General features: G+C 51.7%; 2 protein-coding genes across 17 annotated transcripts in view; one reads left to right on the forward strand and one right to left on the reverse strand.

Moving 5' to 3' along the window:
- Positions 1-27,283, forward strand: part of RALGPS1 (Ral GEF with PH domain and SH3 binding motif 1) — a 257,027-nt gene that overhangs the window by 152,129 nt on the left and 77,615 nt on the right. The gene's annotated exons all lie outside the window — the stretch shown is intronic.
- Positions 4,236-27,283, reverse strand: part of ANGPTL2 (angiopoietin like 2) — a 35,695-nt gene continuing 12,647 nt past the window's right edge. Inside the window, exons 2-5 of the mRNA XM_059658061.1 lie at positions 25,023-25,889; positions 9,803-9,996; positions 7,901-8,171; positions 4,236-6,017 (exon numbers count right to left, since the gene is read on the reverse strand). Coding sequence (XP_059514044.1) covers positions 5,818-6,017; positions 7,901-8,171; positions 9,803-9,996; positions 25,023-25,839 — 1,482 coding nt within the window. The 5' untranslated portion in view covers positions 25,840-25,889 and the 3' untranslated portion in view covers positions 4,236-5,817. The remainder of the gene's footprint in view (positions 6,018-7,900; positions 8,172-9,802; positions 9,997-25,022; positions 25,890-27,283) is intronic.

Below are 27,283 nucleotides of genomic sequence, written 5' to 3' on the forward strand. Positions count from 1 at the left end.
CTGTCCATCCAGCTGCTTTTGCACAGACAGGCTGGCTGGAGATCTCACACACCCTCTCCTGGGGCAGGAGGCTCCATGCTGCCGAGATCCTTAGCCATACAAGGGGGTGATAATAGGTGACAGAGGGTCTCAAATCCTGAATGTCCCAGGCAGCATATTCCTGGGCAAGTCACTTACCTCTCTGAGCCTCAATGTTGTGTCAAAAGGAGGGTAATTATAGAACCCACCTCAGTGGGTTGTGGTGAGAGTTTAGAGACATACACGGTGCTCCATAGATGATAGCTGGCATGAGTGTTATCCAGAGCAGAATGCTGCCAGGAAGACCCCCACCGTGGGGACCTGAGACTAATCCATAGAGACTATTGAGAAGCTCAGCGTATCCAGTAGGGGCAGGATGTTTAGTGACCTAGGCGGGCCTGAAAGGTTGGATGTGCTTTCTGGGGTAGGGCTGGGGTCAGTGTGGAGGGCTGGGGAGTAGGACACACTCTAACCAGCAGTAGGACGGAATTCATCTAGCAAAATACAGTCCCTGGAGGGGATGGGGACCAACAAGAGCTGGGATATAATCTTAGGTATAGACCCAGCCCATGACCCCTCCTTTTCTGGGAACCTGGGAACTGCCCCACCCTTCCCCCAGCATTGAACTCCAGAGCCCTGTTCACTTCGCCCACTCTGTGCCGAGGCGGACACCCCCCAGGGGCCAGGCGGACCCTCAGGCGTTGGGATGGAGGGGTGCTTGTAAGTCTGCTGGCACTCAAGGACATGTGAGCTCAGGAATTCCGGGCTGGGAAGAGCAGATGGACGCACACTGAGAAACAGAAAGAGACCCGCAGGCCAGGAAGAGGAAAGGGAAAGGGAGAGGAGAAAGCTGCTGCTTTGCCCCTTGAAGGCCTTCCAGGCCGTTCCTGGTTCCTGGCCCTGGTGAGACCCAGCTGTGTCCCTGCTCATGGACTCGGGGGATACCTCGTGGCCTTACGTAACCAACTTATTAAATGAGCTGGACTCAGTCAGGTGTAAGAAGAAACCTACTTTACTATTTCCCCAATGTCCTTCCCAGCCTACTCTGCGGACTAGTTTTACTCCCAGCGACACTGAAAACTCATCTGTCTGCTGTTAGGCATGAAAAGGCCCCGTTGTTGCCTCCTGTGTGTGCAGAGGATGCGAATTAACAGTCACATCATTCCAGACAGTCCAGTCATAATCAGAAGGTTGGATCCTAGAGCCAGACCAGGCTGGGAGGCCTGGGGGGGACGGCTCAGGAGAGCCTTCACTGGCCCCCAGGCCTGCTCCCCCCACTTGCCTGCCTCGCCGAGGTGTGCCCTTGGGGCTGAGGGGGAAGTGAGGGGTAAGGGGCCATCTTTTGTGGTGTCCAGGACTTGTGCCCACTCTGTCTTTTTCCCTCTTTGCTACCTTTTCTCCCTTTTGGCTGCTGCTGCTTCCGATTTGCCCTTCCGGGCACCACTGACGCAGCTGCCCAGAGGGGTGATGCTTTTCCTCCAGCTGATCACTTAGGACTCCTCGATTGGCTCCTGGGCCTCCGGCACGGTCCCCACCCCCACGCCCCAGCCAGGCTGCCCTCTGGTTCCTAGGGGATCTGGGACCTTGCTGTCCTTGCCCCAACGTGGGCTTGCTGTTTGCTCCCAGTGCGGCCAGCTTCTCACTGCTCTCTGCCTCAGGCCTGTGGATGCGAGGCATGAGTCAGGTGGTCATGCCCATGCTTGCCCATGCCAAACTCTTGCAGTGGTCCCTTGAAGTCCTTCTCACTTGATTTAGGGTGAGGGGAGCACCCCCCATCCCTGCAGTCGGGGACAACTCCCCCCCCCCAAAGTTTTCCACTCCTCTCTCAGGCTGCAGGTGGGCAGTGTGCTTATGCTGTAGAACCAGTCTGGGGCCATGCCCTGCAGAGAGGGTTTTGCATGTGGGCTATACCTAGCCTTAGGAGTCTGGATAAAACCAAGGCAGAAAGAGTGCCCATTTATCATTTTGTTACACTTAAAATGTCCCCGTTTTTGTTTAATCCAATTGTCTGGCTTTCTCTTAGGGTAACCAAGAGAGTTTACAAGACTGTAAAACTGATGAGGTGGCCTTGGGGAGTCATGGGAGGCCCTGAGCTTCCAAAGAGCCTCTGTGGGTCATGAGCATCGTAAACATTGTTTACATAGTTCGAAGGTTTCTCTTTCAATCTTGTTCAAATTGGCACGGTTTGGGAGAGGGGTCCTGTTGGGGGTTGCTGGCTTGGAGAACACCCCTGTCTTCCTCCCATGTTCCCCACACATGCCCAGCAAGTGGGTGCCCTCCAGTGACCAAGGTATTGGCCCAAACTGGGACATGGGGGTTTGGCCGGGTTTCTCTGACTTCCTTCTGGGTCTGGAGGTGCTCTCACCATGGAGACCTGAGTACCAGGAGCACTCCTATTTCTGGAGGCCCTAAAGGTCACTGGAAGGATGGGTGAGGAGGAGGAGTGTTGATGCAGGGGTGCTGACTGGCTGGCATGTTTGCTGGTGGGGAGCAGCTCGCTGGGCCAGTGCACTTGAGCACAGCTCCCTCCCATCTCCTTGCTCTCTCCTTTGATGTCCTTGGTTTGGTAAGCTGTCTCCCCCATCCCCATTTTGCTCTAAGGAGAGTGGGTTCCACATCTCTGATGGGCTTATTCCTTCCTCCTTCCATAAAGCCATGCTATTATTTGACCAAGACTCAGATTTGGGTGCTGGGTTGGGGCTGGGAGAAACAGCTGGTGTCACAGCCTGCTCTAGTTTAGGGGCCAACTCACTAGTTTAGCAAAGGGTGGCTCCGCCTTGTCTGGCACAGCTGTCAGAGCTCAGACCAGTGACTGAAGGTTGGACCCTGTTTTCCTTTACCATTGACCTTTCCATCCCACACACTCCACTCCAGGTATGTGGGGAGGGGTGGCCGTGGTCTGGGCCAAGGTCAAAATAGCTTCCAAATTCCACTGTGACCCCCAAAACTGACTAGGGGTTTGGGAGAAAGGAGCTGAGAACCTTCTGGATTAACTGCTGCTGGGTGTTTTTACCAGCAGTTTGACGGTGAGCCTCACTTTCTCTTCTGTGAAGTGTGAACACCTCCTTCACAGGCTGCTGTGAGGTCACATAAGAAAACAGAAGTGCAATTCCAGGCGCACAGGAGGTGTCAGTAAACACCAGTCCCCAGCTACAACTTGGCCAGAAAAAGCTCCCATATGTTCATTAAGAAGAGGATTGTTAGGTTCAAAGGTATAAGGGCATTTAAAATTTTGATACATACATTGCCAAATTGTCTTTAAAAATATTGAGTCACTTTATACTTCCATCCAGAGTATATAGAGCACATATGTCTCCATTTCCTTGTCTACATGGAGGTTGACTTTTTTTCACCTTTGCCAATCCAGTAGGCACCATGAGATGGTTTTGGCTTGATTCAGTGCACCACTCTAGTTATTACTGAGGCTGGAGTCTTTTCTTGTGTACTGGCCATTTGTGAGTCTTCTAATGTGTTCGTGTATTTCACCAAGTTTTCTGTCACAGTGTTTGTATCTTCTTAATTTGGAAGAGTTGTTGGTGTAGCATGAGTATTAATTCTGTATTTTTCTCTGGTTTCATATTTGCCTTTCAATCTTAGTCATGCTTGGTTATTTGGAGGGCAGAAAATGTGTGGCTTTCTTTGGTTATGTCCCTTAACCTTTTCCTTTTGGGTTTTCCCATCATGCTCTAGAGTCGCTTCCCGGCGCATGGACTTGATTTATAGGAAGGTGGTTCTGGCAGTTAGTGTAGAAGTCAGTTTGGAATGAAGGGAGGAGTTGAGGGTTGCAGTGGAGGGGAGAGGAGAAGGGCACCTACACCAGGGCAGAGGAGAGGGCTGGAGTGGAGGGATGGGTTGACCTTGATGAGGGGGAGAGAGGCGTCCTTATTTTTGACCCGAGCAATTGAGTAGATGGTGCCATTTGGCAAAATGGAACTAGACCTGGAGGAAGGTGTTTAGGTGTGACGACACGCCTGTGAGGGTCTCCAGGATGTCTGGGACAGGACAGGTGTAAGGGGGTGGAGCACCAGAGGACCATCTTGGCCCAAGGTGCTGTCATGGGACTCCTGGGGCATGAGTGGAAACCAGAGGCAGGGAGAGTGGGATTTAAATGACTGGTGTGTGTCCCTCCTGCTGCATCTCTTCCTGGTTTTACTTAAAGAGGCTCTTATATCGGAGGTCCCAGGAAGGCATTCACAAACAGTGACACACAGTGCAGATACATCCAAATAGCACTGATGGCTTTATTGCAGATTTGTGCCATTACAAGGATAATCTGGGAATATATTTTTAAAAAACCCTCCCTTTTATATACACAAACATGCTACATGGTACACTTTGCGAGAATGCTGAGGTAATAGGCACACACCCAGACGTGGACAGTACCAATGTTCCAACAGCTTGCACACCCCGACCCACTCACCCACTGGGAGGGTCTCACCTTGACTCCTCTCCTGCTCCCGCTTGGCAATAGTTCCGTAGTACTGAGTGTGACCCTCTATGGCCAACAGGACTGGGAGAGCCACCTCGCTGTAATGCAATGAACAAGGGGGCCGGTGGCCCCTGGTTATTCAGTAACTCACAAGAAATGGCCAGTTCTCATCTTTGTGGCACCTGCATTCTCCAGGAAGTGTAGTTTGGGGATGAGACGCGGACTCTAGTTGGCCTGAGAGCATGGGCCTTTTGGTCTGTAGCCATTTGGGGTCCCAGTGGTCAGATGATGACTTTTCTTTCCTTGAGTATCTCCTGGGCATGGTAGGCTATTATTTCTGTGAAGGTTAAGATGACATGTAGGCTAAAGTGTGAATGGGAAATACAAAACTGTGAGTACATTATCTGTGTGGCTGGTAGTTAGCTTTGGGCCTGGCCTTCCCTTTCTTGGCCAGAAACCTGGAGCCCCGACTGTCTCCTCCTCAGAGGCTGAGGAATCTTTCCTAGAAGGAGAGGAGGGTGCGACAGAAAGGCAAGGAGAAGAGCAGAGCAGAAAGGTGCCTGGAAGTAGAGGGAGTGGCCAAGGAGTGACCCACATAAGAGGCTTACTGAATGCTGTTGAACAAATGAGTAAGTGGAGGGGTGGATGGACAGATGGCGAAAGTCCTGAGAATGGGGGGCGTATAGAAACAGAGATGGAGGGAGATTTCGAAATTGATTAGGTTCCCAAAGAGGTTCTTAAGTTGGAAACCCCTCTGAGAGAGAATCGCGCTGTAGACATTCCTGGAAGGATTCAGCACGTGGACACCAAGGACTGATCTTTGAATGGGAGCTGCACAGTCTGGTCTGCTCTTAGACACAAGCACCACGACTCAAGGAAAGGCTTTCTCCAGGAGTAATGATGCTGGTAAGAGTGTCAGCACGCGAGGGTTGACTGTGTATTTAGGTATGTAAGGCAAACCTCTGTATGTATCTAGATATATTACATGTGCCATATATCTAAATGCATATGTATGTGGCATACACTTAGGTGGGCAAGATCGGCTCATACACGTGTATATCATGAAGGTATTTTGCAGTTGTGCTTTTATTGTAGACCTTAGTTTATTTAAAGAAAGACTGGTCTGCAGTCCTGTCCTGTCGGGAAACGCGAGGGCTGTCTGGTGTGAAGGAGTGTAGGGACAGAGAATACTGTACTGTTCAGGTCCGTGATCCACTGCAGTGACTGGGACAGAATCCAGGTCCCAGTCCTCCAGGTCCCAGTCCTCCCGGCTCCGGTGAACTGGCGAGGAGTTGCTTTGTGTCCTGGGCCTGCATGGGGGCAGGTAGGCTCCCGGCAAAGGCCAGGCCACGAGGTTGGAGGGAGCTGGCTTAGTGGAAGGTGTTGGGATTGGGCCGGATCATCATCACCACTTTCTTGAGTGAGTAGGAGCCTCCTCGGAACTCAGCCCAGTAGACCCCATCCTGGTAGCGGCTCCGGTAATGGCCCCCGCGGTACCAAACCCCGTTGAGATTGGAGTGGGCGCAGGCGTTATACCACCAGCCTCCCTTCTGGTAGTGGGCACAGTTTCCTGTAGAGAGAAGGGAGTGAGAAGGTCTCAGGGGAAGGGGCTTGGTTTTACCCGTGTCCACTGTTTGCTTGGGGACTTTAGCAGGACCCTCTCTGGGGAGTCTTTGGAGCAAGAATGCCTGAGAGGTGGACCAGGCTTCAGGCCTGCTCAGACCTGTCTTTGAAGCTCGGCCTTCTGACTGACAAGCTGTGTGATCCTGGTCAAGTGACTTAAACTCACTGAGCCACCGAATTCTCATTGTAAAAGGAGGATAAGCAACGTCTCCCCACAGGGCTGCCTCCCCACAGGGATGACTGAGGGCACATATTTAAGCACTTAGCTCAGAGCTTGGTGCAGAGGAAGCACAGGGGAGGACCCCACACCACGGGTTTGAACAGAAAACGGAAATGACCTGGGTGGGTGGGGGAGAGGCAAAGGAGTTTTCTTAGGAATTTTTTGAAGAGTTGAAACTGTTGGGTCAAGAGTCTTTATCGAATGACAAAGGAAGTGCTTGAGAGAAAATTCCTCTCTATTCCTCCCCAGCATGTATTCCAGCCAAATATATACTTTTAGTTCATAAAAGAATGATATCTATGAGACTTCTGGCACTGTCATAACATTCTGGATTTTTCTGCCAAGGACAAGCAGTTTGGAAAGTGTGGGCAAGGGCCAAGCAGCATGCAGGGCCACCGGCTTCACAGGGAGGAGGAGCCCCATGTGCTTGGGCTGCTCTTAGTTAAAAGAGGGGGTCCCCCGTTTCCTAATCAGGCCTAGGAAGCAGGCCCCCACTTGGGGGAAGGGCTGCCCCAGTCAAGTCTGTGGGTTGGGGGCCAATGTGGCTGGCGGCCCTGCTCCAGCTGAAGCTTTGGGCTGAGGCAGAAAGTGAGGGAGACTCAGCCCCAGGCCCCTTGGGGCCCAGCCCAGCTTTCCCAGCCCTCAGGGAAGAGGTAGGCCTGCTGACTTGCCAACCAGCTAGAGCAGTGGTTCTCAACCTTCCTAATGCCGCGACCCTTTAATACAGTTCCTCATGTTGTGGTGACCCCCAATTTCATTGTTACAAATTGAACATAATTAAAGCATAGTGATTAATCACAAAAACAATATGTAATTATATGTGTTTTCCGATGGTCTTAGGTGACCCCTGTGAAAGGGGTCGCGACCCACAGGTTGAGAACTGCTGAGCTAGGGCCTCATCTCAAGAAATTGGGTATGGGGCCCTGGGGGGTATGAATCTGTGCTTATAATTTTCTGTTTTCTCCCTTGTGTTTGTTTTAATATAAAGACTTCTTACTGAAGGCCTGAGTGTGAGGCATGTGACCTTGGACAAATGACTTCCTCTTTCCTAGCTGGTTCCTCTCACCGGCTCCTGCAGCGCCAGATGAACGGTGCGTGCTAGAGCAGCGGTCATAAGGCACCACTGCATCGAGCCTGACTATTGCCAAGCCCAGCCAAAGCAGCCCAGTGCATCCTCTCTGACATCTCATCTCCCTGCGAGGTGGGTCTGGTCCTTGTGTCCATGTGGAGACTGAGGCCCAGAGAGATTAGCAAGAGGCCCAGGGGCACATGGCTGGCAGGAGGTGGGACCAGCATGGCATGTGGCCAAAGTCCATGGGGATGTGAGGCCCTGACACTCAGCACTCAGGTAAGAGGTTATGCGAGCGCACCTGGATTGGCCATCACATGTGTCATTTGTACACACTTTACCTTTCTGTAAATGCCACTCTGACCCAGCTTTGCAAAGGGGACCTATGGCCAGTGGGCAGAGGAGTGGGCCTTCAGGGGCAGGGACAGGGTTAGGCAGCTGGACCCGGGGATCTCCCTGTTCTCAGGCCCTGGTGTCTGGGACTGGCTGTGGTTGACCTCTGTTCTTGGTCCTCCACCTGGGTCTGACTGAACGGTCCTACCTGTGTAGACATCGTGATCTCTGTCCAGGGTAGTGAACTGCTTGCCGTTGTGCCAGGTGAAGGAGTCGCCAGCGTTGCCATGGTAGCGCCCCAGCCGCAGCTTATAATACTCGCTCTCAGGCTCCAGGCGGAAACTGGCATACTCTGCAAAGACCTTGCGGCCAGACCAGTCCTCCATGGTCACCAGCAGTTTGTAGTTGCCTTGGTTCGTCAGCCAGTAAATGTTCTCCAGGCCCAGCCAGTACTCACCGTCGATGTTCCCAAACCCTTGCTGGAGAAAACACAGGAGAGCGTTAGTGAGGATTATGCAGGGCCCTCGGCCAGCAGGGCCTGGCCGTCAGGTGCACAGCCCTGGACAGAGGGCCTGGACACAGGCAGCGCCTAAGGCAGGCCTGGGTTCAAATCCCCACTCCTCTGCTTGGCTGTGACTTGATGAGTCACTTCATCTCTCTGAGCCTCAATCATGCATCATCAAGGCAACTTAGAGAGTGCCTGCTCTGTGCTAGGCTTTGCGTGGACACGCGGGATGCTATATTCCCTTCATTCCCTTCCCCGCACGGTCTGCAGGGAAACATGAGGCAAGGTAAATAAATGGAGAGCCCAGCACACAGCAGGCAGGCAACAGAGCTCCTCGGACAAGTGCTTACTTCCTCTGAGCTTCGCTTTTCTTCTCTGGGGTGGGCTGTGTGAGAGTCATGCAAACATTAAAGCACAGACAGGTGTGATCTGTGACAAACATGTGCCACATCCACCTGGGCTCCCTCTGAGGTCTAAAATCTGGTGCTTTTGTTACTGTGTTACATGTAGTTTGGGGAGTCATCAGCTGAGTCATGGCCACTGAAGTCTTGAAAATAGATGGATTCATTAATAATAATAATAATAGTAATAATAGTATTTGGTGAGCTCAAGACTATACTGGCACTGTTATCAGAACTTCACCAACTCCTGCCAGCTCTTAAGAGCTGGGTGCTGTCATTGTCCCCCCTGGAAAGTGTGTTGGAGCCCAGAAAGCCCTGCATCACAAGGTGCTGGGGGGTGAGCTGGGATCTGAACCAAGAGCCCAGTCTTACCACCGTGCTCCACTGTCTCTGAGATAGAGAATACAGAAAGGAGGAGGAAAGAGGAGGGAGAGGAGAAGCCAAGACATAAGCCGGGCAGGAGGTGGGTCGGAGGGCAGCCAGGGTAGGAGGGGGCCCAGCAGAGCCGCGACAGGCATCCTGGCCGGGGGGGTTTGTAGGCTTTGCTGTCAGAGGCCTAGGCTCTGGACACTGCTCTACCACTTGCAAGCTGAGCGAGTTATTTCACTTTTTCATCTATAAACCGGGCCGTTACCAGTATGTGCCTCCTAGGGCTGACGTGAGACTAAATGCAGTACTGAATGGCAGCACTCGGGTGTTGCCTGGTGCGTGGCGGGCACCCAGTAAGCCGAGCTGCTCTGGTTGTCCCTGTCACCACCTCCTTGTTTAGAGGAAGGAGGCAGAGGCACGACCGAGTCCTAGTAGCCTTTCCTACTGTGAGAATGAGTATCCACCCTGGGAATGGGGACTTGTCCCTTCTGGGCTGTGCGAACGTCTTCCCCAGGGAAGCCCAACTGGGAGTGAGCTGCTCCCACACCCAGGCTGGGGTGGGGGCCACCGTACCCATCTTGGAGCTTGTGGTCGGAACTTGGGACTCTTGTCTCCCAGCAGTGGCGAGCGGCAGGCAGGAGGGAGCTACTGGCCCTCGCCAGCCCTGGTGGGTCTGCAGAGATGGCCCTGTCAGTATCCTTCTTGCCTCAGGTGTTTACTGTTTGGGGTTGCACAGGCCCTGACAGGTCAGCGGGCACCTTCCCTCCCAGTGGCTCCTTCCCTGGTCAGCCAGGCCTCTCAAAGTGGGCAGCACAGACAGGCCCTGTGGTCTCACCTTGTACGTCTCCCAGTTCCTGAAGAAGTTGACAGAGCCGTCCAGGCGCCTCTGGATGACGGTCCAGCCCCCAGGGTCATGCCGCTGGTCACACCACACCTGCATGAGGCGGTTGGTATTCTCTGGCTTCACCAGGTAGATGGAGCTGGTGTCGTGGCCATCCTCCAGGGCCTGCAGGCAGTCTCTCCACGGACCTGGGGACACAGACACGCACAGGTCACAGGCCGTGGCCAGGCCATTGAGTCGCATTCATACACCCTGGCTGCACCTTACGCGGGCACTACCTCTGTGGCAGTACCCCCCCTCATCACAGTTTCATTTTTTGCAGTTTCAGTTATCCACAGTCAACCATGGTATGAAATATTAAATGCAAAATTCCAGAAATAAATAATTCATAAGTTTTAGATTGTGCCCTGTTCTAAGTAGCGTGATGAAATCTCACACCCTCCACTCCATCCCGCCTGGTACGTGAATCATCCCTTCATCCCTTTGTCCAGCGTATCCACGCTGTGCACACTCCCTGCCCTTAGTCACTCAGCAGCCATCTATCTCCGTTATCATTTCGACTGCTGCTGCATCGCAGGCCGTTGTTCCAGTCACCTTATCTCATTTAACCACGGCCCCAAAGTGCAAGAGCAGCAATGCTGGCCATTCTGATATGCCAAAGAGAAGCTGTATAGTGCTTCCTTGAAGCAAAACGGTGAAAGTTCTCGATTTAATAAGGAAAGAAAAAAAAATTGTATGCTGAAGTTGCTAAGATCTGAGATAAGAATGAATGTTCTGTCTGTGAAATTGTGCAAAAGGAAAAAGAAATGTGTGCTGGTGTGCAGAGAGAGAGCACATTCATATAACTTTTATTATAGTATGTTGTTATGACTGCTTTATTTTTATTGTTAAGCTCTTACTGTGTCTAATTCACCAATTAAACTTTATCATAGGTATATATAGGAAAAATCATACATACCTATGTATTGGTATTATCTGTGGTTTCAGGCATCCATTGGGGACCCTGGAACGTATCCCCCAAGGAGAAGGGGGGACCACTGTAATGTGATATACAGTTAGGAGCTCAGGGCTGGGGCAGGATGCCTGGACCCCAGGAACACTTTCCCCCTCGTCCCCCCCATGTGATTTGGGCCAGCTTCCTTACCTCTCCCTGCCCTCAGTTTCCCCAGCTTGTAGAAGGGAGATCATCTTTGCCTCATTTAAGGTGGTAAGGGTTACTGAGATCATTTGTGTGGAGTTCCTGGAGTGATTTCTCTTTTAAAGTTGGTTGTAGTGGCAAAGAGAGACGAGTGCCCACCAAATGCAGCAGATTCATCAGTGCTGTGCGGCTCCGGCCGCCTCGTCCCGTCGGGGAGATGCCTGCTGCTCTTCTCGAGTCCTGTGGGCCCAGCCGGCTGGCGCCTCAGCTCTGACTCCTACCCGCCTTGTCAGGGCCGTGCTTACTGGCAGCTGCCACAGTTTTTCATGAATGAATTTCCGTGTAGTCACAGGGACGCAAGCAGGGCCCCAAATCTGGCCACACAGCCAGCGATTTCAGGATGCTTCTGAGATTCAGACACTGGCCTCCAAACATCCTTTTGGGGGACCAAGTGCTCTTTTAGCTCAGCCTGTGTATTTTCCAAGGAAAGCTCACGGAGGGCCAGATGCTGGAGTTCACACGCCTGAGGTTGCAGTTCTACGGGCAGGCCATGGACTTAAAGGATAGTGTCTAGGATGCACCCTGTCCACGGCTCTTCTGAAGCGGAGACTGGATCTGCTCTGTGATTTTCTGTGATGTCACAGAGTTTGATTCAGAAGGAATGGGTCTCTCTTGGGGTCCAAATGGCTACTGTAGGTCTCCCCTCTCCCGCTCCCATCCCCCTGGTGGTTTCCTGTGTTTGGATGTTGGTCCCATCAACAAACTTGAGTCACCAAGTTCCAAATAGGCTGATGTCTTCTTCCTCATTCATCTGAGGAACCTTGAGAAGGTTTTCAGGACCTAGCCATTGAGCTACATATCTTATTAGCGACACATTTTAAAATAAATAAAATCACATACTTTGCTTCAGCTTCTCTTCAAAATATTCCCCAATCCGAGATGCGCAAGATCGAACATGCTAGGAAAGTCCCATCTTGTTCTTTCTGTTAATTTGTATGTTTACTCAACAACTGTTTACTGAGACCCAGGCCCGGGGGGACCTGCCGGCAGCAGGAGCCCAGGGTGGGGCTGCTCTGATGCCCTCACCAGCCTTCTCTGGACCTGTGCTCCTGGGAATCCTGTGCTTCCCTCTGTGTGTAGCGGGGAGGGGTGACTCTGGGGGCTGGATGCTCAGCTCGCCTGTGTACATCAAACTTCTCAGATTCCTTCCTGGATGGTGGTTGGGCGTGATGAGTCTACATGTGATGGCAGAACAGGAAAAGTTGGGGTTTTTCGGTCTTCGTGGCACATCTCAGGGGGCTTTTCCTGAGCCCCTGCTGTTGGGTTAGGGCAACCTCCCTGGAAACCTGATGGGAAGGCGGGGCTGGCCTGGCTCGCCCCCCCCCTGTCCCCAGTGCCCAGACAGCCCCCAGAAGGAAGGTCGGTGTGGGTGCTTAAGGCCGACAGTTACCCAGGAGGCTCCTCCCGTCATGCTTCAGGGACAGGCTTCCCACTCATTTACCTGTTCACCACCCCCTCTCCCCTCCGAGGGGTGGGCAGTACCCTCCACACCGCCTGGTAGCAGATGTGGCACAAGCGGCTGCTCCCTTCGCCTTGTGCCTCTTCCGTCCTGGGAAGGGGAGGCCAGACCCAGAAAGAGCATTCATGAAGGAGAAAAAGGTTTTGGTTGTGTTCAGCCCACAGCCCCAGGGACCAGGGCAGAGAATGGGAGTCTGTCCCCGACAGCTGGAGCAGAGCTGCTGTGGGCGTGGAGGCTCTAGCTCTTTCCCGAGTCCGAGGCACAGGGGAGGCCGTTGGTGGGGATGCTGGTGCCGGAGACCAGCAGAGCCTCAGCATACGCCCCTGAGACCAGCACTGGCTCTCCCTGCAGGGCTCCTGCGCAGCGCTCGGGGGAAGGGCCGGCCAGCCTTGTGGTTCCCAGCCTGAGCTACTTTTGTGGGTGCTGTCATGGTTTTAGCTTTACCTTTGGCATTTCTACAAAGAGCTCTCTTTAAATGTTTTGGGGCCACTGGTCTCTTTAAAAATGTTGGGAAAGCTCTAGATCTGTATTTAGAAAAATCCACAGACTCACACAACTTTGCTTATAATTTCAGAAGGTAAATAAATAGACCTCTGAACCCAGATGATGAATCCCTAGCTCTAAGAGAACCCTGACTGGAGTGGTAGCAACAATAAAACACCCCTCCCAGCCAGCATGGAGTGAGTGTTCACCATACCCCCATCCGTGTATTTACACACCCGTCCTCCGGGTGACACCCCTGAAGTCACATGGCTGGTGAGGGGCATATCCAGCATCTGAATCCAGGTTTGGGTGGTTCAGCGACCACACACTGTAGCTCTCTTCTTTTTCTCCAGCCAGAGTGAACTCCAGGGTAGGGAGGCCCAGGCTGACTTGTCTCTGTGTCCCTCAGACTGTTTTTAATCTTTGCTAGTCAGCCAGGTTAATAATATAAAAATTTATACTTCTTCTTTGTCAAGGTGTTATACCCTTCAAAAAACATCTTTACTGATAATTTGGTTTTCTTCTATGTTACCTTTTGGTGTTCTTTGCCCATATTTCAACTATATTAGTAATTTTTATGATGTAGAAGAAATTTCCCCTTTTAATATTTTTTCTAAAGGTTGTTAAAAATTGATTTTAGAGAGAGGGGAAGGGAGAGGGAAAGAGAGAAAGAGAAACATTGATATGAATGAGAACTATTAATCAGTTGCCCCCCGCACGTGCCCTGACTGAACCGAGACCCTTCAGTGCATGGGATGCTGCTCAGCCAACTGAGCCACACTGGCCAGAGCTCCTTTACAATTTATAAGGCAAATCTGGGAAATCTTTCCTTGAAGGCTTTTAGGTATGGCATGCTTTCTAAAATCATGGAATAGGTATGAAATGGCATACAAGTGTTTAGTATCTCCTACTGTTACAAAAAACATACACACAACAAAACTCCACATGTCTCCTGCACCCTGCTTTTCCCACGATACCCAGGATACATTAGCTCCCGTCAGTAACCACATTTCCAAACAGTTTTCTCTCAAACCCCTGCTGAGCTCCAGCAGATCTCCTGCATTCAAACCTCCCTTTGCCTTTGGCAAAGGTCAGAAAATTAAATGATGGGTGAAAATTAGTCAGAAAAATACTTAGCACTGAAAAGTTGGCAAATGGATGGAAGAGCAGAAGATGGCAGCACTAAGACTGTCATGCGGTGCCATTGAAATGGCCAGTTCAGAACATCCTCCTTTGATGAGAAATCTGTGCCTGTTATATATACAGGCATCGCTGGGGAGGGCCAGGTGAGGCGTCCGACTACTGAGGACTCCGCGGAGAAAGTGTGGGGCTGGGATAGGACCCCAGACTGGGAGTCAAGAGCCCTCGGCTCAAGTTTCTGTGGCCTCGTCTCCTCACAGTGGGACTTTGGACAGGTCCTTGAGCCTCAGTTTCTTCTTCTGTAAACAGGGAAAGAACCCTGCCTCTTCCCATGGTCTCGTGAATACAGGAGCACCCAGCACAAGGCAGCCGGGGCAGGTGTCACCGAGGGTCCTCTCTTCCTTTCCTCTGATAGATGAGAGCTGACAGTTTTGAAGTTGTTCACTGCCCACCTTCCCCATCCCACACAAACAAGTCACCGTCTCTGCTTTTGAATTTCCAGGACTAAGTGTAAGGTTATTTACTGACAGATGTTTCCATGAAGGCATATGTTAACAGCCGGGACTGCAGAGGAGAGGGCCCCAGAGATACACTGAGGTGGAGAATGGGGATCTTTTTGTCAATGAAGCTGAGTTCTCGGTGTGCGTGGCAGAGCTCTCCCTTTGGAACAGTGCAAAGTGCCCGGCGGTATTTCCCTTGGCTCCCCTTCTGAAGGGCAGCCGTGCCTGGAGCGCCAGGCCAACACTGACTCGGCCGCACAGGGCTCTGAGTGGAGTGAGCGCCCCGACCTCGTCTATAAAGACCGTATTTGCACTCTAGGGCTGCGGGCGCGGGATGTTCCACGTGCAGAGAAGCGCAGCCCCCGTGGCCGCGCTGAGTCTGCGAGATTCCTTAGGAAAGCGGCATAGGGAGGCCTCCGGAGAAGGAAGGTGGCAACGGGAACACAGGCATACAGGTCTTGGGCTCCCAAACCTCAGTGCCAAACTTGGTAGGTGTGGAGGTGATCAGGTTTGGGTGCCACAGTCCCCTCCCTGCGCCCCTCCTCCTGGCTGGGGTTCTTGACAGAAAATGGGGCAGGCACCCAAGGAACATAGCCACTCAGGCACCACATACTGATGACGGGTCCCGGGCAGGCTGTCCCCAGTGCAGGGCCTCTCTGCTAAAAGAGTGGAGCCTATAGCCAGGCCAGACCTGCGTGTAACTTCCTAGTCCTGGTTCCCTCCCTGGGTCCCGGGCAGCCCAACTTGCCCACCCAGGCCCCAGCAGAGAAACAGGCTCGCGAACTGCACCACCTCTCCATGCAGCCACCCTCCTGCTGGGAAAATGGCCTCATGAATGTCTTCCCAGGGTGGCTGGAAGCTCCCGAGGCCAGCAGCTGAGATGTGGGTAGACCATGGGGCCTGTGTGGGCAGGAGTGATGCCTCTCTTCCCTGGCTTGTCTGGGGTGAGGGGGCAGGGCAGAGTCCTGCCTGGCCATGAGCTGGACGAGGCCGAGTGGCTGGCCAGCAGCCTGACAGGCCTCTTCACCCACGATGCACAAGGCTCTGGGCATGACCACCTGAGGCTGTGCAGAGGTCCCGTGGCCTGTGGAGAATGTTCTAGGGATGTGTTAGTTCATACGTGGGTATGGAGGAGGCTTTTGTGATGTCACTGAGACACACTGCTCTTGCGTGAGAACTGTATGCTGGTTTCAATTATTCCCACTGATGGTCTTTCTCCAAAAAGTCTTTCCGCCACTCCCTGAAACGCTTCTCTAACAGAAGAAATGACTAGCTGTTGAAATTTGACCTGGACTTTTCTAGCCACATTAACCTATCTGAGAGCCGGGGCATGTGGAGCATGCTTAGGTGGAGTCCTGCCCAGCCAGGGACAGCCTGGACACCCCTGCAGGTAGGTGAGCAGACACCTGTGGAGGGTCAATTATAGGTGCTGCCCACTCACGCCTTGTCTATCCAGCAGGCTTGGGGAAGTAATATTTTAGTTATGAACATATATATTCTATGTCAGTCACCACTTTTGAGTGAACCAGAGTACAAAACAATAACCTAAATACCAGGAAGCTAGTGCGTTCCCACAGGCATCTCAAGTTCAAGTTCCTGCAGGGCTCAAGAGTTGAAATCATGAACGTTGTTTCTGGTCCTTCCGGGGAGAGGGTCCAGATGCTCATGCCTGCTGTTGAGGCCACTTAACCTGCCCTCAGACGATGGGCACAGGGCCAGTGAGCTGCTCAGGAGCTTATGAAAGTTTTCGAGGCCTAAGAAAATCAGTTCGCTCTAAAATATGAAAAGAGAACTACAAAATCAAAATTTATAAGCAGGTAATTAAATTTCTGCAAAGTTTAACAAGTTGTCAAATTCATTAATTGTTAAATTTAGTCTTCATTAAAATGTTATTACTTTTGAAAACAATTTGTAGGTAGATTTTTCTCACTCCCCAAGAATTTCTGAACATGCCTAATGTTTGCCGAGAAATCAGAGCCAACCATAAATTGTGTTACTCTTGGCCAAATGATTTCAAAAGCAAAATTATTAAAATCCTTTTAGAATTCTTACAGCAGAAAGTACAGAGGTGTGTGAGGTGGGCGTGTTTCCATGCATTCGGTACACTCTGAGGCCTCCCAAACCAGAACTCCTAGGCCCATGAAGAGCTCATGGGGATCCTGCTCCTGCCAGTTTGACCTCAGGATACGCAGTGCTCACTCCTTGGTTTCCATCAATACCTTGGGCAGAGGAGAAACAAGGACTTGCAAGCAATTTTAGAAAGAAGAGGTTAGAACAGGAGGGGCGGTGGTGGACTCCTGGTGTGAGAGGTGAGCAGCTCCCTGTGGCTCCCCAGGACCCGCGCGAGTGGAGTCCTGGGGCTCCGGTGCGGTGCGTGGGTCCGCGGTGCCCGAGGCTGCATGGGTGAGGGAGGTTGCAGAGGTGGGCAGCGCACGGAGGCTGCCTGGGTGCAGTGATGAGGATGCCCAGAGACTGTTGGTGCTGGTCTACCCATAGATCAACCCATAATCACGGCCCCTGAGAAGGTTCCTGCCCCGAAGGAGCCCACAGTCTGGTGGGGAGTGAGACCCCAACAATCCTAATACAGTGTGACAGCCACGGCACAGTGAGGCAGAGGGACCAGGACTAAGAAGGCAGAGCTGAGTTCTAATCCCAGATCTTGGAAGAGCCTATCAGACCCACGATACGGACAGGTGGCGATCCTGCAGGCTCCCAGCCCCTCCACCATTTCCAGGAAAGGGAATCAGCTTAGGGGCTTGTTCTTAGAGAATCCATGTTGGCTTTCATTGATCACCTTTTAGTTTTCCAAATGCTCACAAACTCCTCTTTATAATCTTTTCCATAATTTTTCTGGGGCTTGACCATAAGCCAATTAGTATATAGTTCTAGTATTTCATCCTTTTTCTCTTTCTGAAAACAGGACACTTGTCCAGCACTAGGCCCAGTCCTCGAGATTTCTTGGTGATGTTGGCAGTGGTTCTGAGAACTCACTGCAAGGCCCTCAGCCCTCCTCACCCCCTCCTCCAGGAAGGCTTCCCAACCTCAGAGGAGCTGCTTATCCTCCTCGGGCTTCCCCCGTCTTGCTTATTTCTCTCTTCTGGAATGCAGTAAGAGTGATGATGACCGTGTACCTAGAGCCTTTACTCACTCTTTCATCTCATCCTCAGGAGTCCCTGCAGCATTGAGGAAACTAAGGCTCGGCAGAAAGTAGGCGATCTGGGATTAGAACTCAGCTCTGCCTTCTTAGTCCTGGTCCCTCTGCCTCACTGTGCCGTGGCTGTCACACTGTATTAGGATTGTTGGGGTCTCACTCCCCACCAGACTGTGGGCTCCTTCGGGGCAGGAACCTTCTCAGGGGCCGTGATTATGGGTTGATCTTCCCAGCCTAGCACCCCACATGCCTTCCTCCATCTCCCGTTTCCTCACCACCATCAGCTGCAATCCTTTTGTCATCCTCATTCTGTTCTTTTCAGTCTGAGGACCAATAATAATAATAAATCCATCTGGAAAGGGACCCCACGACAGGGGGCAATCAGGATGCAGACCAAACCGTGGGAGAGGAAACCTGTGCTGGGGGAGCCTGGGCAGCGGGTCGTAGAAAGTCAACACAGGATGGATGGTCTGTTCTTTTGGATGTGACTCTAGCATTCCACTTAATGTTAACATTTAGAAATTTAATAAAGAAAACTATTTGTCACTTAAACTAAACATTTTAAGCGAAATTATTCTCTATATGTGCACTAATTTTAACTTAAATTATTCTATCAAAAAAAAATCTATTAAGGGATAATCATTTATCCATTTTAAAAAATGACATAAAGCCACTCTGGGGCCTGTAGCCCCATTGGCTCATCTTGGGGTGCTGGGCCAGAATCATCAGGCTTATGTCACATGCTCTACTTCCAGAGTCATGGCAGGGGCCCCTCTGCCCTGGGGAGCATAGGAGGCACATCCTGCTGCCTGCGTCCTTCCTGCCCCGACAGAGGCCACTGGGAAGTGCACGGTGTTCCTGTTACAGCAGCAGGCTGCCCACTGCACTCAGCAAACCTAACCAGTTCCGCTTAGACACGGCAGGAGGATGCTAACTCAGTTCTCCTTTCCTTGTCACTTTCTCAGGGAGCATCTCAGGGTTTTGATACAGTCCCCAGCGTAGCTTCGCCACAGCAATCCTTTTGTTGACTAGTGAGCTGGCTGCAGATGCCTGAGCTCCAGGATTTTCTAGATAACTTCCAGTTTCCTTAGTGCCAAACTTGCGATTTCCCCGTCAGGATGCCAGATCACTGTAACAAGTTGATAGTTTATCTCTGGGGCGTAAATAGCCGGAGCACTTAGCCAAATGTTTTCCTTGGAAAAGGCCTGCGTCATAGAGGAAGAGCTCGCCATCGCACTCAAAGGCTCTCTGTGACCTGGTCCCCGAGGTACCCAGGAGGGGAAAAGAGAAAGCAAAGCTACAAGGCAGATGACCCAGCTCGAACTGGAGTGGCTTTTGTTTATCAGGAAGCTAGCAAAGAATGCTCTTTGAAATATCACTGGATTACGTAGTTCATAATGAATTTGGAAATCTTATTTTGTTCAACAATAACACTAGAAACTGCACAGCGCAGTGCAGTGCACAGCACGAGCTCTGGAGGCCTGAGGGCTGGGCTGGGCTCCCCTCAGCCTCTGTGATGGAAAGGCCCAGTCAGCCGTGGCTGGAGTCCCCCTCGCCATCCTCAGTTCCCAGGTGCTTCTCCTGCCCCCCAACAGCACTTCAGGCTTGGAAGCTGGTTGGTTAGAGCTGGCAGAACACCTGACCAATAGCGTTTCACCTGGATTGAAGATTGCTTGACTTCCAGAAGGAATGGAAGCCACAGTATGATACATCTCATTCTCTATTTTAAAACATGCCACTGTGCTACGGAACCACAGCCTAATGTACACACTTCCCACCTCATAGCAGGAAATAAAATAAAAGGGGAAAAAATCTACCTAGGAAAATACTCGTTCGAGTTGCCTGTCCTTTCTGGCCTGCACGGTTGCCACCAAAGTGGCCCTAGGACAGTGATGGCGAACCTATGACACGCGTGTCAGAGGTGACACTCGAACTCATTTTTTGGGTTGATTTTTCTTTGTTAAATGACATTTAAATATATAAAATAAATATCAAAAATATAAGTCTTTGTTTTACTACGGTTGCAAATATCAAAAAATTTCTATATGTGACACAGCACCAGAGTTAAGTTAGGGTTTTTCAAAATGCTGGCACGCCGAGCTCAAAAGGTTCCCCATCACTGCCCTAGGAGCAGTTCAGAGCTACTGAGTTTTATATATTTAGAGTTAACCTATTTAAAGAAATGAGGACTTTAGACTTAGCTATATTCAGAGTTATTGAGTTTTATGTATTTAGAGTTAACCTATTTAAAGAAATGAGGACTTTACATTTACCTATATGTTGAAGTAGTCCTAGAGAATTTGTCCAGATATATCTACGGCTTCGGTTGGTCTATTTACTACAAGTCAGGTGCACCGTATATTTTCTGTGGGAGAGCTTGACTGTTTTAGACATGCTGTATTGTGATGCTAACTTAATTCTGTTCTCTCCCCCCCCCCTTTTTTTTTTTTGCGGCATAAATTCACTGCAATCTTTTTGTGAATAGTGAACTGGCCACAGACAGTTGGTTCAATTGGTTCCTCCTAGGCCTGAGCAAGGAGGCAGCAACATTGTGTCTCTGGGTTCTCAGCAAAAATGTCTCCTGTTATTAGAAAGGTGAAAGTTCTAGTAGTAAGTTCGCCAATGCTGTTCCCAGAGCTCTTTTACAAGGAGCTGCTTGGAACCTGGTACATGAAATAGTGATAGAGGGTCAGGTCCCAGCAGCTGGCACCTGGGCCGGGGCAGGCATTTATAGAGTGATTTTCACACCGGTTCCCCTCCAGCCTTTCCATGGAAATGTACAGTATCCCAGAGTGGTTAAGACAGACTTGGGTTTGAGCCTTGGCTGAGCTATTTAATAGCTGTGTAATCTTGGCTAAGTTACTTAACCTCTGAACCTCCGTATCCTAGATCAGCCGTTAAAACATTTTTCATCTCATGGCACACTTAAACTAATTATTAAAATTCTGTGGCACACCAACAAATATATTTTTTGCCAATTTGACAAAAAGATAGATATAATTTTGATTCACTCCCACCAGACGGCTATTGTGTTGGGCCATTGCCATATTTTTATTTGACAGTCTAAGGGGAAAAAAGCCAGTGCCCCTGACTAGTCAGGTATTGCATGTTTTAAAAATTCTTGAGGCCACCAGTTGAAAATCGCTGTCCTGGATGTTGGAAGTCCAAGGACCAATCTTGGCTCTGCACTGACAGGCCCTGGGCAGGAAGGCAAAGAGGCTCTAACACACTCTAATGTTTTATGATTCTGTGGCCCCTTCGGACTCTATTGAGAAACAAACTGAGCTGATTATGTTATCTGCCTCAAGAGAGAAAACAGCTAGAAATGCCTACTCCTTTTGGTTTTCAAAGATTCGTTTCAGACCAGGCCTCACTGCAACAGCTGGTGGTAGCAGTGCCTTTCCTTTCTTTCCTCTCTAGGAGGGTGCTGGGCGGAGGGCTGACTTGTGCCTGGCTGTGCCTGGGCTGGGCTGAGCTGAGGAAGGGTGTCCCAGGCCTCCCAGAACCCGTTTGAGAGCAGAGCTGAGGCTCCATCCTGTCTTCTCCTTTGCCTCACGCATCCTTTCTCTCCAACAGGCCCGATAGATGTGTGTGCATGTGTGTATGTCGAAGGCACACAGCTGGAGAAGGAGGTCAGGGGACGTGTGAGCCTGAGAAAGAGTGGAGAGGAAGCGAGGCAGGAAGGGCAGCAGGACCCCGAGGAGAGGGCACTGGCAGGGCCAGTTGGCCCAGGCCTTATCACTGGCATCATCCTAACCGAAATGCCCAGGCCTCCTCAGACCTGAGAGAGACAGGACAAAACCCAAGTGAGATGCCAGGGAAGCGGAGGCTGCCGGTCTCCCTCCTCAGGCTCTGAGCACCTAGACCTGGCCCTGGGCCAGCCTGTTCTGTCTGGAGCAGGCTGGAGAGTGCAGCTCAGATAAGCAGCCGTGGCTCCCTAGTCCCCTGGGGAAGGGCGCTGTGGGCTGGGCTGCCTAGACAATGAGGAAAGAGTGGATGGCTCTGAGATTGCGGAAGGAAAGATTTAGAAGCTGCCAAGTGCAAAGGTGTTTAATTGCAAGGTGTTTCTGGCTGAGTGATGTCCCCGGGCTCAAAGAATCTGTTGGGCAGGAGCATAGAAGAGGTTTTGTTTTCCAGGCCCAGAACCTGCCCCAGCTCTCAGAACAGGGCTGATAAGCGCTCTCTGCTGATTGGCTGAGAGAGGCCATCTGTCTTTTCCTCTCCGCTTAGTCCAGCCCCAGGAAAGGGAAGGGCCCCAGCCCCGCTCTTCATGGCTCTGTCTGCCCTTTCAGCATCCACAGCCAGGTGCTCAGTCTCAGCTGTGTGGGAGCTCAGTGGTCAGAAGGGTCATAAGGAATCTGTTACTAACATTCGGTACCAACACTTGGGAGGGCTTTGCTTAAAAAAAAAAAAAAAGGTGCGTTTCAGTTTTCACCATAAAATCACTGCCATACCCTCCCATGCAGGTGTGCTTTCCTCAGTGGGAGAGGAAGGGGTTGGGTGGGGGCAGAGCCTTGGCTGCACAAGCCCACGCTGCACTGTGAATGTGAAGCCGCAGGGGATCCGGACCATTTGAGGTGCCAGAAGTAGGGCCAGGGGCCTGGGTCTTTGCAGGGACTCACCTGCATCTGAGACCCACTGGTAACTCGGTTTCCTAACTCCCAAGTCCACCTGGTAAACGCCCACACAAATCCCTAAAGGTCAGCCCTGAGGTCACCACCTCTGTGCAGCTTCCCCTTCTACTCCGGGCAGCCTCATGTCCTGCTGCCCTCACGTGCCCCTCTAGGGGACACGGAGCACACCATGGTGTTGCCACCGTGACTGCGCAGCCCACGATTTTCACTGTGTCCCTGATTTCAGGTACTTTGTTATGTTGGTCCCAGAAGTTCTCAGAACGTTCTGGAAATTTTGACCTTGATGGATGCTTTCTCTCAGAGAGATCCTTTGTCAGACCTGATGTGCCAACTTTATAGGGTAGACTGGTGGGTAATGGATGGGTCCCAGTGCATTCATGCCTCTGCCACCTCCCCCAGATTGAGTCCCTGCTCCCCTAGTCCAGCTCTGTGATGAGCACAGAGAAGGGGCTCTGCCATTGCTGGCTGTCCTGTGGAACGTAATATCACGCATGCCTGGCTGCACTGAGTTTCCACAACAAACTGTGATATTATAACTCTTGTTCCCACTTTACAGAGGAGAAAATTGAGGCTCAGGGTTAAGTAACTTTCTCAGGAGCAAACAGCTAACAAGGGGTGGATGCAGAGCTAGGTCTTTATTCCTACACTGTATTCATCAGCTCATGTGAAGCCACAATGTCCTGGCACTGTCGAGTCAGAAACCAGAGATGCTTAGGTGAGAGGACATCTATTCCTCACCCACTGAGGTCGGCCTGACTCCCGTCAGGATGATAGTAACATTCAGCTGAGCCTTTATTTGGTGCCAAAGGGCACGTTTTACCCTCTGAGTGTTCTATCAAGATGTATCAACACGCCCTGCCCTCTCTTTGGAGCTTCTGATTTAAAACAGACACATGTGCAGTTGATCATGTGACTCTAGTCCAGCCGTGGGCAAACTACGGCCCGCGGGCCGGATCCGGCCGGTTTGAAATGAATAAAACTAAAAAAAAAAAAAAAGACCGTACCCTTTTATGTAATGATGTTTACTTTGAATTTATATTAGTTCACACAAACACTCCATCCATGCTTTTGTTCCGGCCCTCCGGTCCAGTTTAAGAACCCATTGTGGCCCTCGAGTCAAAAAGTTTGCCCACCCCTGCTCTAGACTGTAGATCAGTGGTAGAAACCCAGAGATAAAGAGGGACTGTTTATTTCAATCTCATTTTAAGATGAAGAGACCAAGACCAAAGGAGACTCATAGCTACCATGTATTGAAACTACATGAGACCAGTACTGTGCTAAACACACTTTTTGCACTATTTCATTTAATCCTCAGGTAGGCACGATTTCAACCTATCCCCATTGACATATGGAGAAACTGAGGCTCTGCGGGGTGGAGGGACTTGCTTACTATCCTGAGCTAATCCGTGGGGGAGCTAGAGTTTGAGCCAGGCCAGTCTGCTCCAGAGCGTGTGTTCCTACCCGCACACCCAGTGGGGGGCTTTCCTCGAGGGGCTGCAGGCGGGCGCTCTGCCCCGCCCCACAGGTCTGCAGACAGTGTAGCCCTTCTTTGCAGAGGCCACCCTCCTGGATGCAGGTTCAGCCCTCCCTGGAATTAGCAAGAAGCTGCTCTTCCCAGTAGCAGTGGTTATTTTCAGAAGTGTGAAATATGTGCAAAATAGGATAGTTTCAGTAAAAATATCTCCCTGTTTATACAGTGAAGTGGTACCCACATCATGGACTTGGAGCAGATTTGTGGTTAGTTTTTGCAAAGATGAATCTAATTCTCATGTGACAGCCATTCGGGAGGTTTGCAGGGTCCTGGGTGAATGAGAGGCTGAGCTTCGAGAGCTGGGCCTCCCCCCGGAGTGAGGATTCCCAGAGCACGGAGTCAGCCCTGGATTCAAAGTGAAAGGTCTGAAGCCACATCCAGCCCGAGGGTCCTAACCCATGAGCAGGTTACTTATCCTATTAGCCTATCTTCTGTAAGGAGCTGTAGCAGTTCATGATGTCATATACACGAGATTGCCTAGTGCCAGTATCTTGGTCAAGCTTCAAAACTTAAAAACAGCTCCATTCTCCCCCATAATGATATTCTGAGAATCACTATACTTTACATTTATGGTGAAACCTGCATTTGAGAGTCTATGGAATCATCACTAGAAATTCTAGACAGCACCAGACTCCAGCAAATGTGTGGGCTTTAACAGTAGTCCCTCCCGTGCCCCAGCCCTGCAATGTGTTTCTCATACTTTCAATGTGAACACACTCTTCCTCCGGCCTGCCGCTTCTCCACTGGGCACTTACCAACGCAGTTCTGTGCCAGGCGCAGCACAAGAGCTTGCAGGTGAGACACCCTACCCGCCAGCACAGAGCGTCTCATGCCGAGCCCAGAAAACCGCAGGTTTGGTTCTCTCCTGTCAGAGGCCAGAGAGCACTTATTGTGTTCTGAGACTCCCCCAGTTTCTTGGTTCTACCTCAGAGCATCCATCTAAAGAATGTGGTCCCCCTTGCACCCCACCAGCTCCAGCGGCTGGATCCAAGGGCTTATATGCCCACTGGCCCAGCTTCAACCTGCTGTGGCTCTTCCCCAACTCTCGGCCTCAGCCAAGGGAAGTCTGGTGCCCGGCTCTGAGGTCCCGATGGAGCAGGCTCCCGGAAGGAACTTACCCGATGGCTTGTCTGTGGAGGACGGGAGGTTGGTGAGGGTGGGCATGGTGGGCAATGGCGGCGGCAGCACCTTCAGGTTCTGATCGCTCTGGATCTCATTGGTGGAGAACTGGTTGATGATGCGGTTATAGGGGGACGGCTGGTAGACCTGGGGCGGGGTGGCAGGGGGCGGCTGGGGCACGGGTCTAGCTGCGGGCACCCGCTGGCAGTGCTCCTCGAGCTGCGCGATGATCTCGGACTGGTTGTGGGCCAGCGTGGCCAGGTGCTGGTACTTGTGCTCCAGGTCCTTGTACTTGCTGGCCAGCTGCAGCATGTCGGCCGTCTGGTTCAGGATCCGGTTCTCCAGCTGCGAGAGCTCCAGCGCGTTGTCCCGCTTGCGGATGATCTCGTGCAGGAGCTGCATGTAGAGCTGCGTGACGCGCGAGTTCATGTTGCGGCTCTCCTTGCGCAGCAGCTTCACCTCGCTCACGATGCCGCCGTCCACCTCCACCAGCTGCTGCAGCGCCTCGATCTGACGCTTCTGCTTGAGCAGCTCGCTGTTGAGCAGCTCCAGCTCCTGCTTGTGCACGCGGTTCTCCAGGAGCACCTCGGGCTCCTTGGAGTTGACGCAGATGGCGCCCGTGACCCGCTGCTGGGGCACAATGAAGGTGTAGGTGCACTTGTCCGGCGACTCGCCGGCCCGCTTGTACCTGTTCAGGTAAATGAACTCGCCTGGGGAGCCCTCCTCTGTGCCCTCCAAACCCTCCTTCTGGCCGGCAGCCGCTCCCAGGGCGGCCAGCAGTCCCAGCCACCAGCACGTCGCGCACAGCGCCCTCATGGTCCTTTGCAGAATGGTGGCTTTTCTTTGCGAACGGAGCCTATGAAAACCTGAAAGTAAACAGAGGGGAGACTCAGTAACAGCCCTGTCACTGCCAGTGGCCTGTGCCATAAATGAGCTCAGCCTTCTCCAGGCAGATCTTTCCAAAAACGCACTCCAGGAGGCAGCCCTCTGGAAGCAGCAGAAGGAGACAGGCAGGCCCAGCAGAGATAGAAAGGGAGAGGGAGGAGACGGGGCATTGGAAGGCGAGAGCCAGCTCCAGTGCCTACAGCTCCAGTGCCCATAGCCCGAGAGCCTCCTGCAGGCAGCTGGGAGCTGGGAGGGGAGGGGAGGGGAGACAGAGGCAGGGCTGTCCTGTCTGCTTCTCCTCTTCCCCACACCCCTCAGACCATTAGTCTCCCCATTCTACGTGTTCATAATCCCCTGGACTTGCCCTTTGTAACATGGATCACAGTTTTGAGGAATTAGAATCCTTTTTGATTCCATCTACTGGGCCCTGCGTTCCATGAGGGCAGGCACTGTGTCTGAGTCAATCCTGCATCCCAGGGGTGCTGCACTAAGCGAAGTTCAGCGAATGTTTGATGAATGAATGAATTTCTAGATATGGTATGAAAGGTGTTCAGTTTCTAGTAGACAATGCGAATGGGAGGGTGTATCCGGCCCCGTGGCTTTGTTCGTGTGTTAGCCAAGCTGTAAAGCCCAAACAGGAACAAACAACCAAGCTCCTTAAATCCAAATATTTGCCACAGCCAGTCCCTGCACAGTCCTGATCCTTGCAATGTGATTAAACCAGGCGGGAGCAGAAAACAGACATGTGTCTCTGGAGTTGTTTCAGTTCTATTCTTGGGTCATTCATACCTTCCCCAGATACCCATAGAACATCTGTGGGGTGCCAGGCAGCGTGTGGCTGCCCAGACACTGCTGGACAGAGCCTGCCCGTGCCCTCATGGGGCTTACCCGTCACCACACATTCTCCAAGTGCTGGAAGGGGAAGAAGCATATGCTATGAAAGAGTGTATCGGCGAACTGACCTTATCGGAGGGTCAGGAAAGCTTCCCTGAGAAAGTGACCTATCCGCTGACCCTTGAAGGATGAGTTAGGAGTGAGGCCAAGAGGGAGGGGACAGCCGTGCACAGATCCTTCCTTGCACTACTCAAGGACACGGCTCCGGCAATTCTCCCCCTCCTCGCCCGTATGATCACATTTTCCCAACAATCATGCTGTTATTTCTCTCAACTTAAAGACTATCCTCTCTTGACCTCACATCCCCTCTCCAGCCACTGTTCCATTTCTCTGCTCTCCTTTTTAGCAAAACCCTCACAGAGGTTCCTGTACTCAGTCTTTCCAGAAAGCTCTCTTTTGCGGTTCTCGAACTCACTCCTATCAGGCCTGCCCTCTCTCCTCCACTCCAGTGGCCTTGCTTGCCAGACCAATGCCCAGTTCT

Source organism: Myotis daubentonii, chromosome 11, assembly GCF_963259705.1.
Source record: "Myotis daubentonii chromosome 11, mMyoDau2.1, whole genome shotgun sequence".
NCBI lineage: Eukaryota > Metazoa > Chordata > Mammalia > Chiroptera > Vespertilionidae > Myotis > Myotis daubentonii.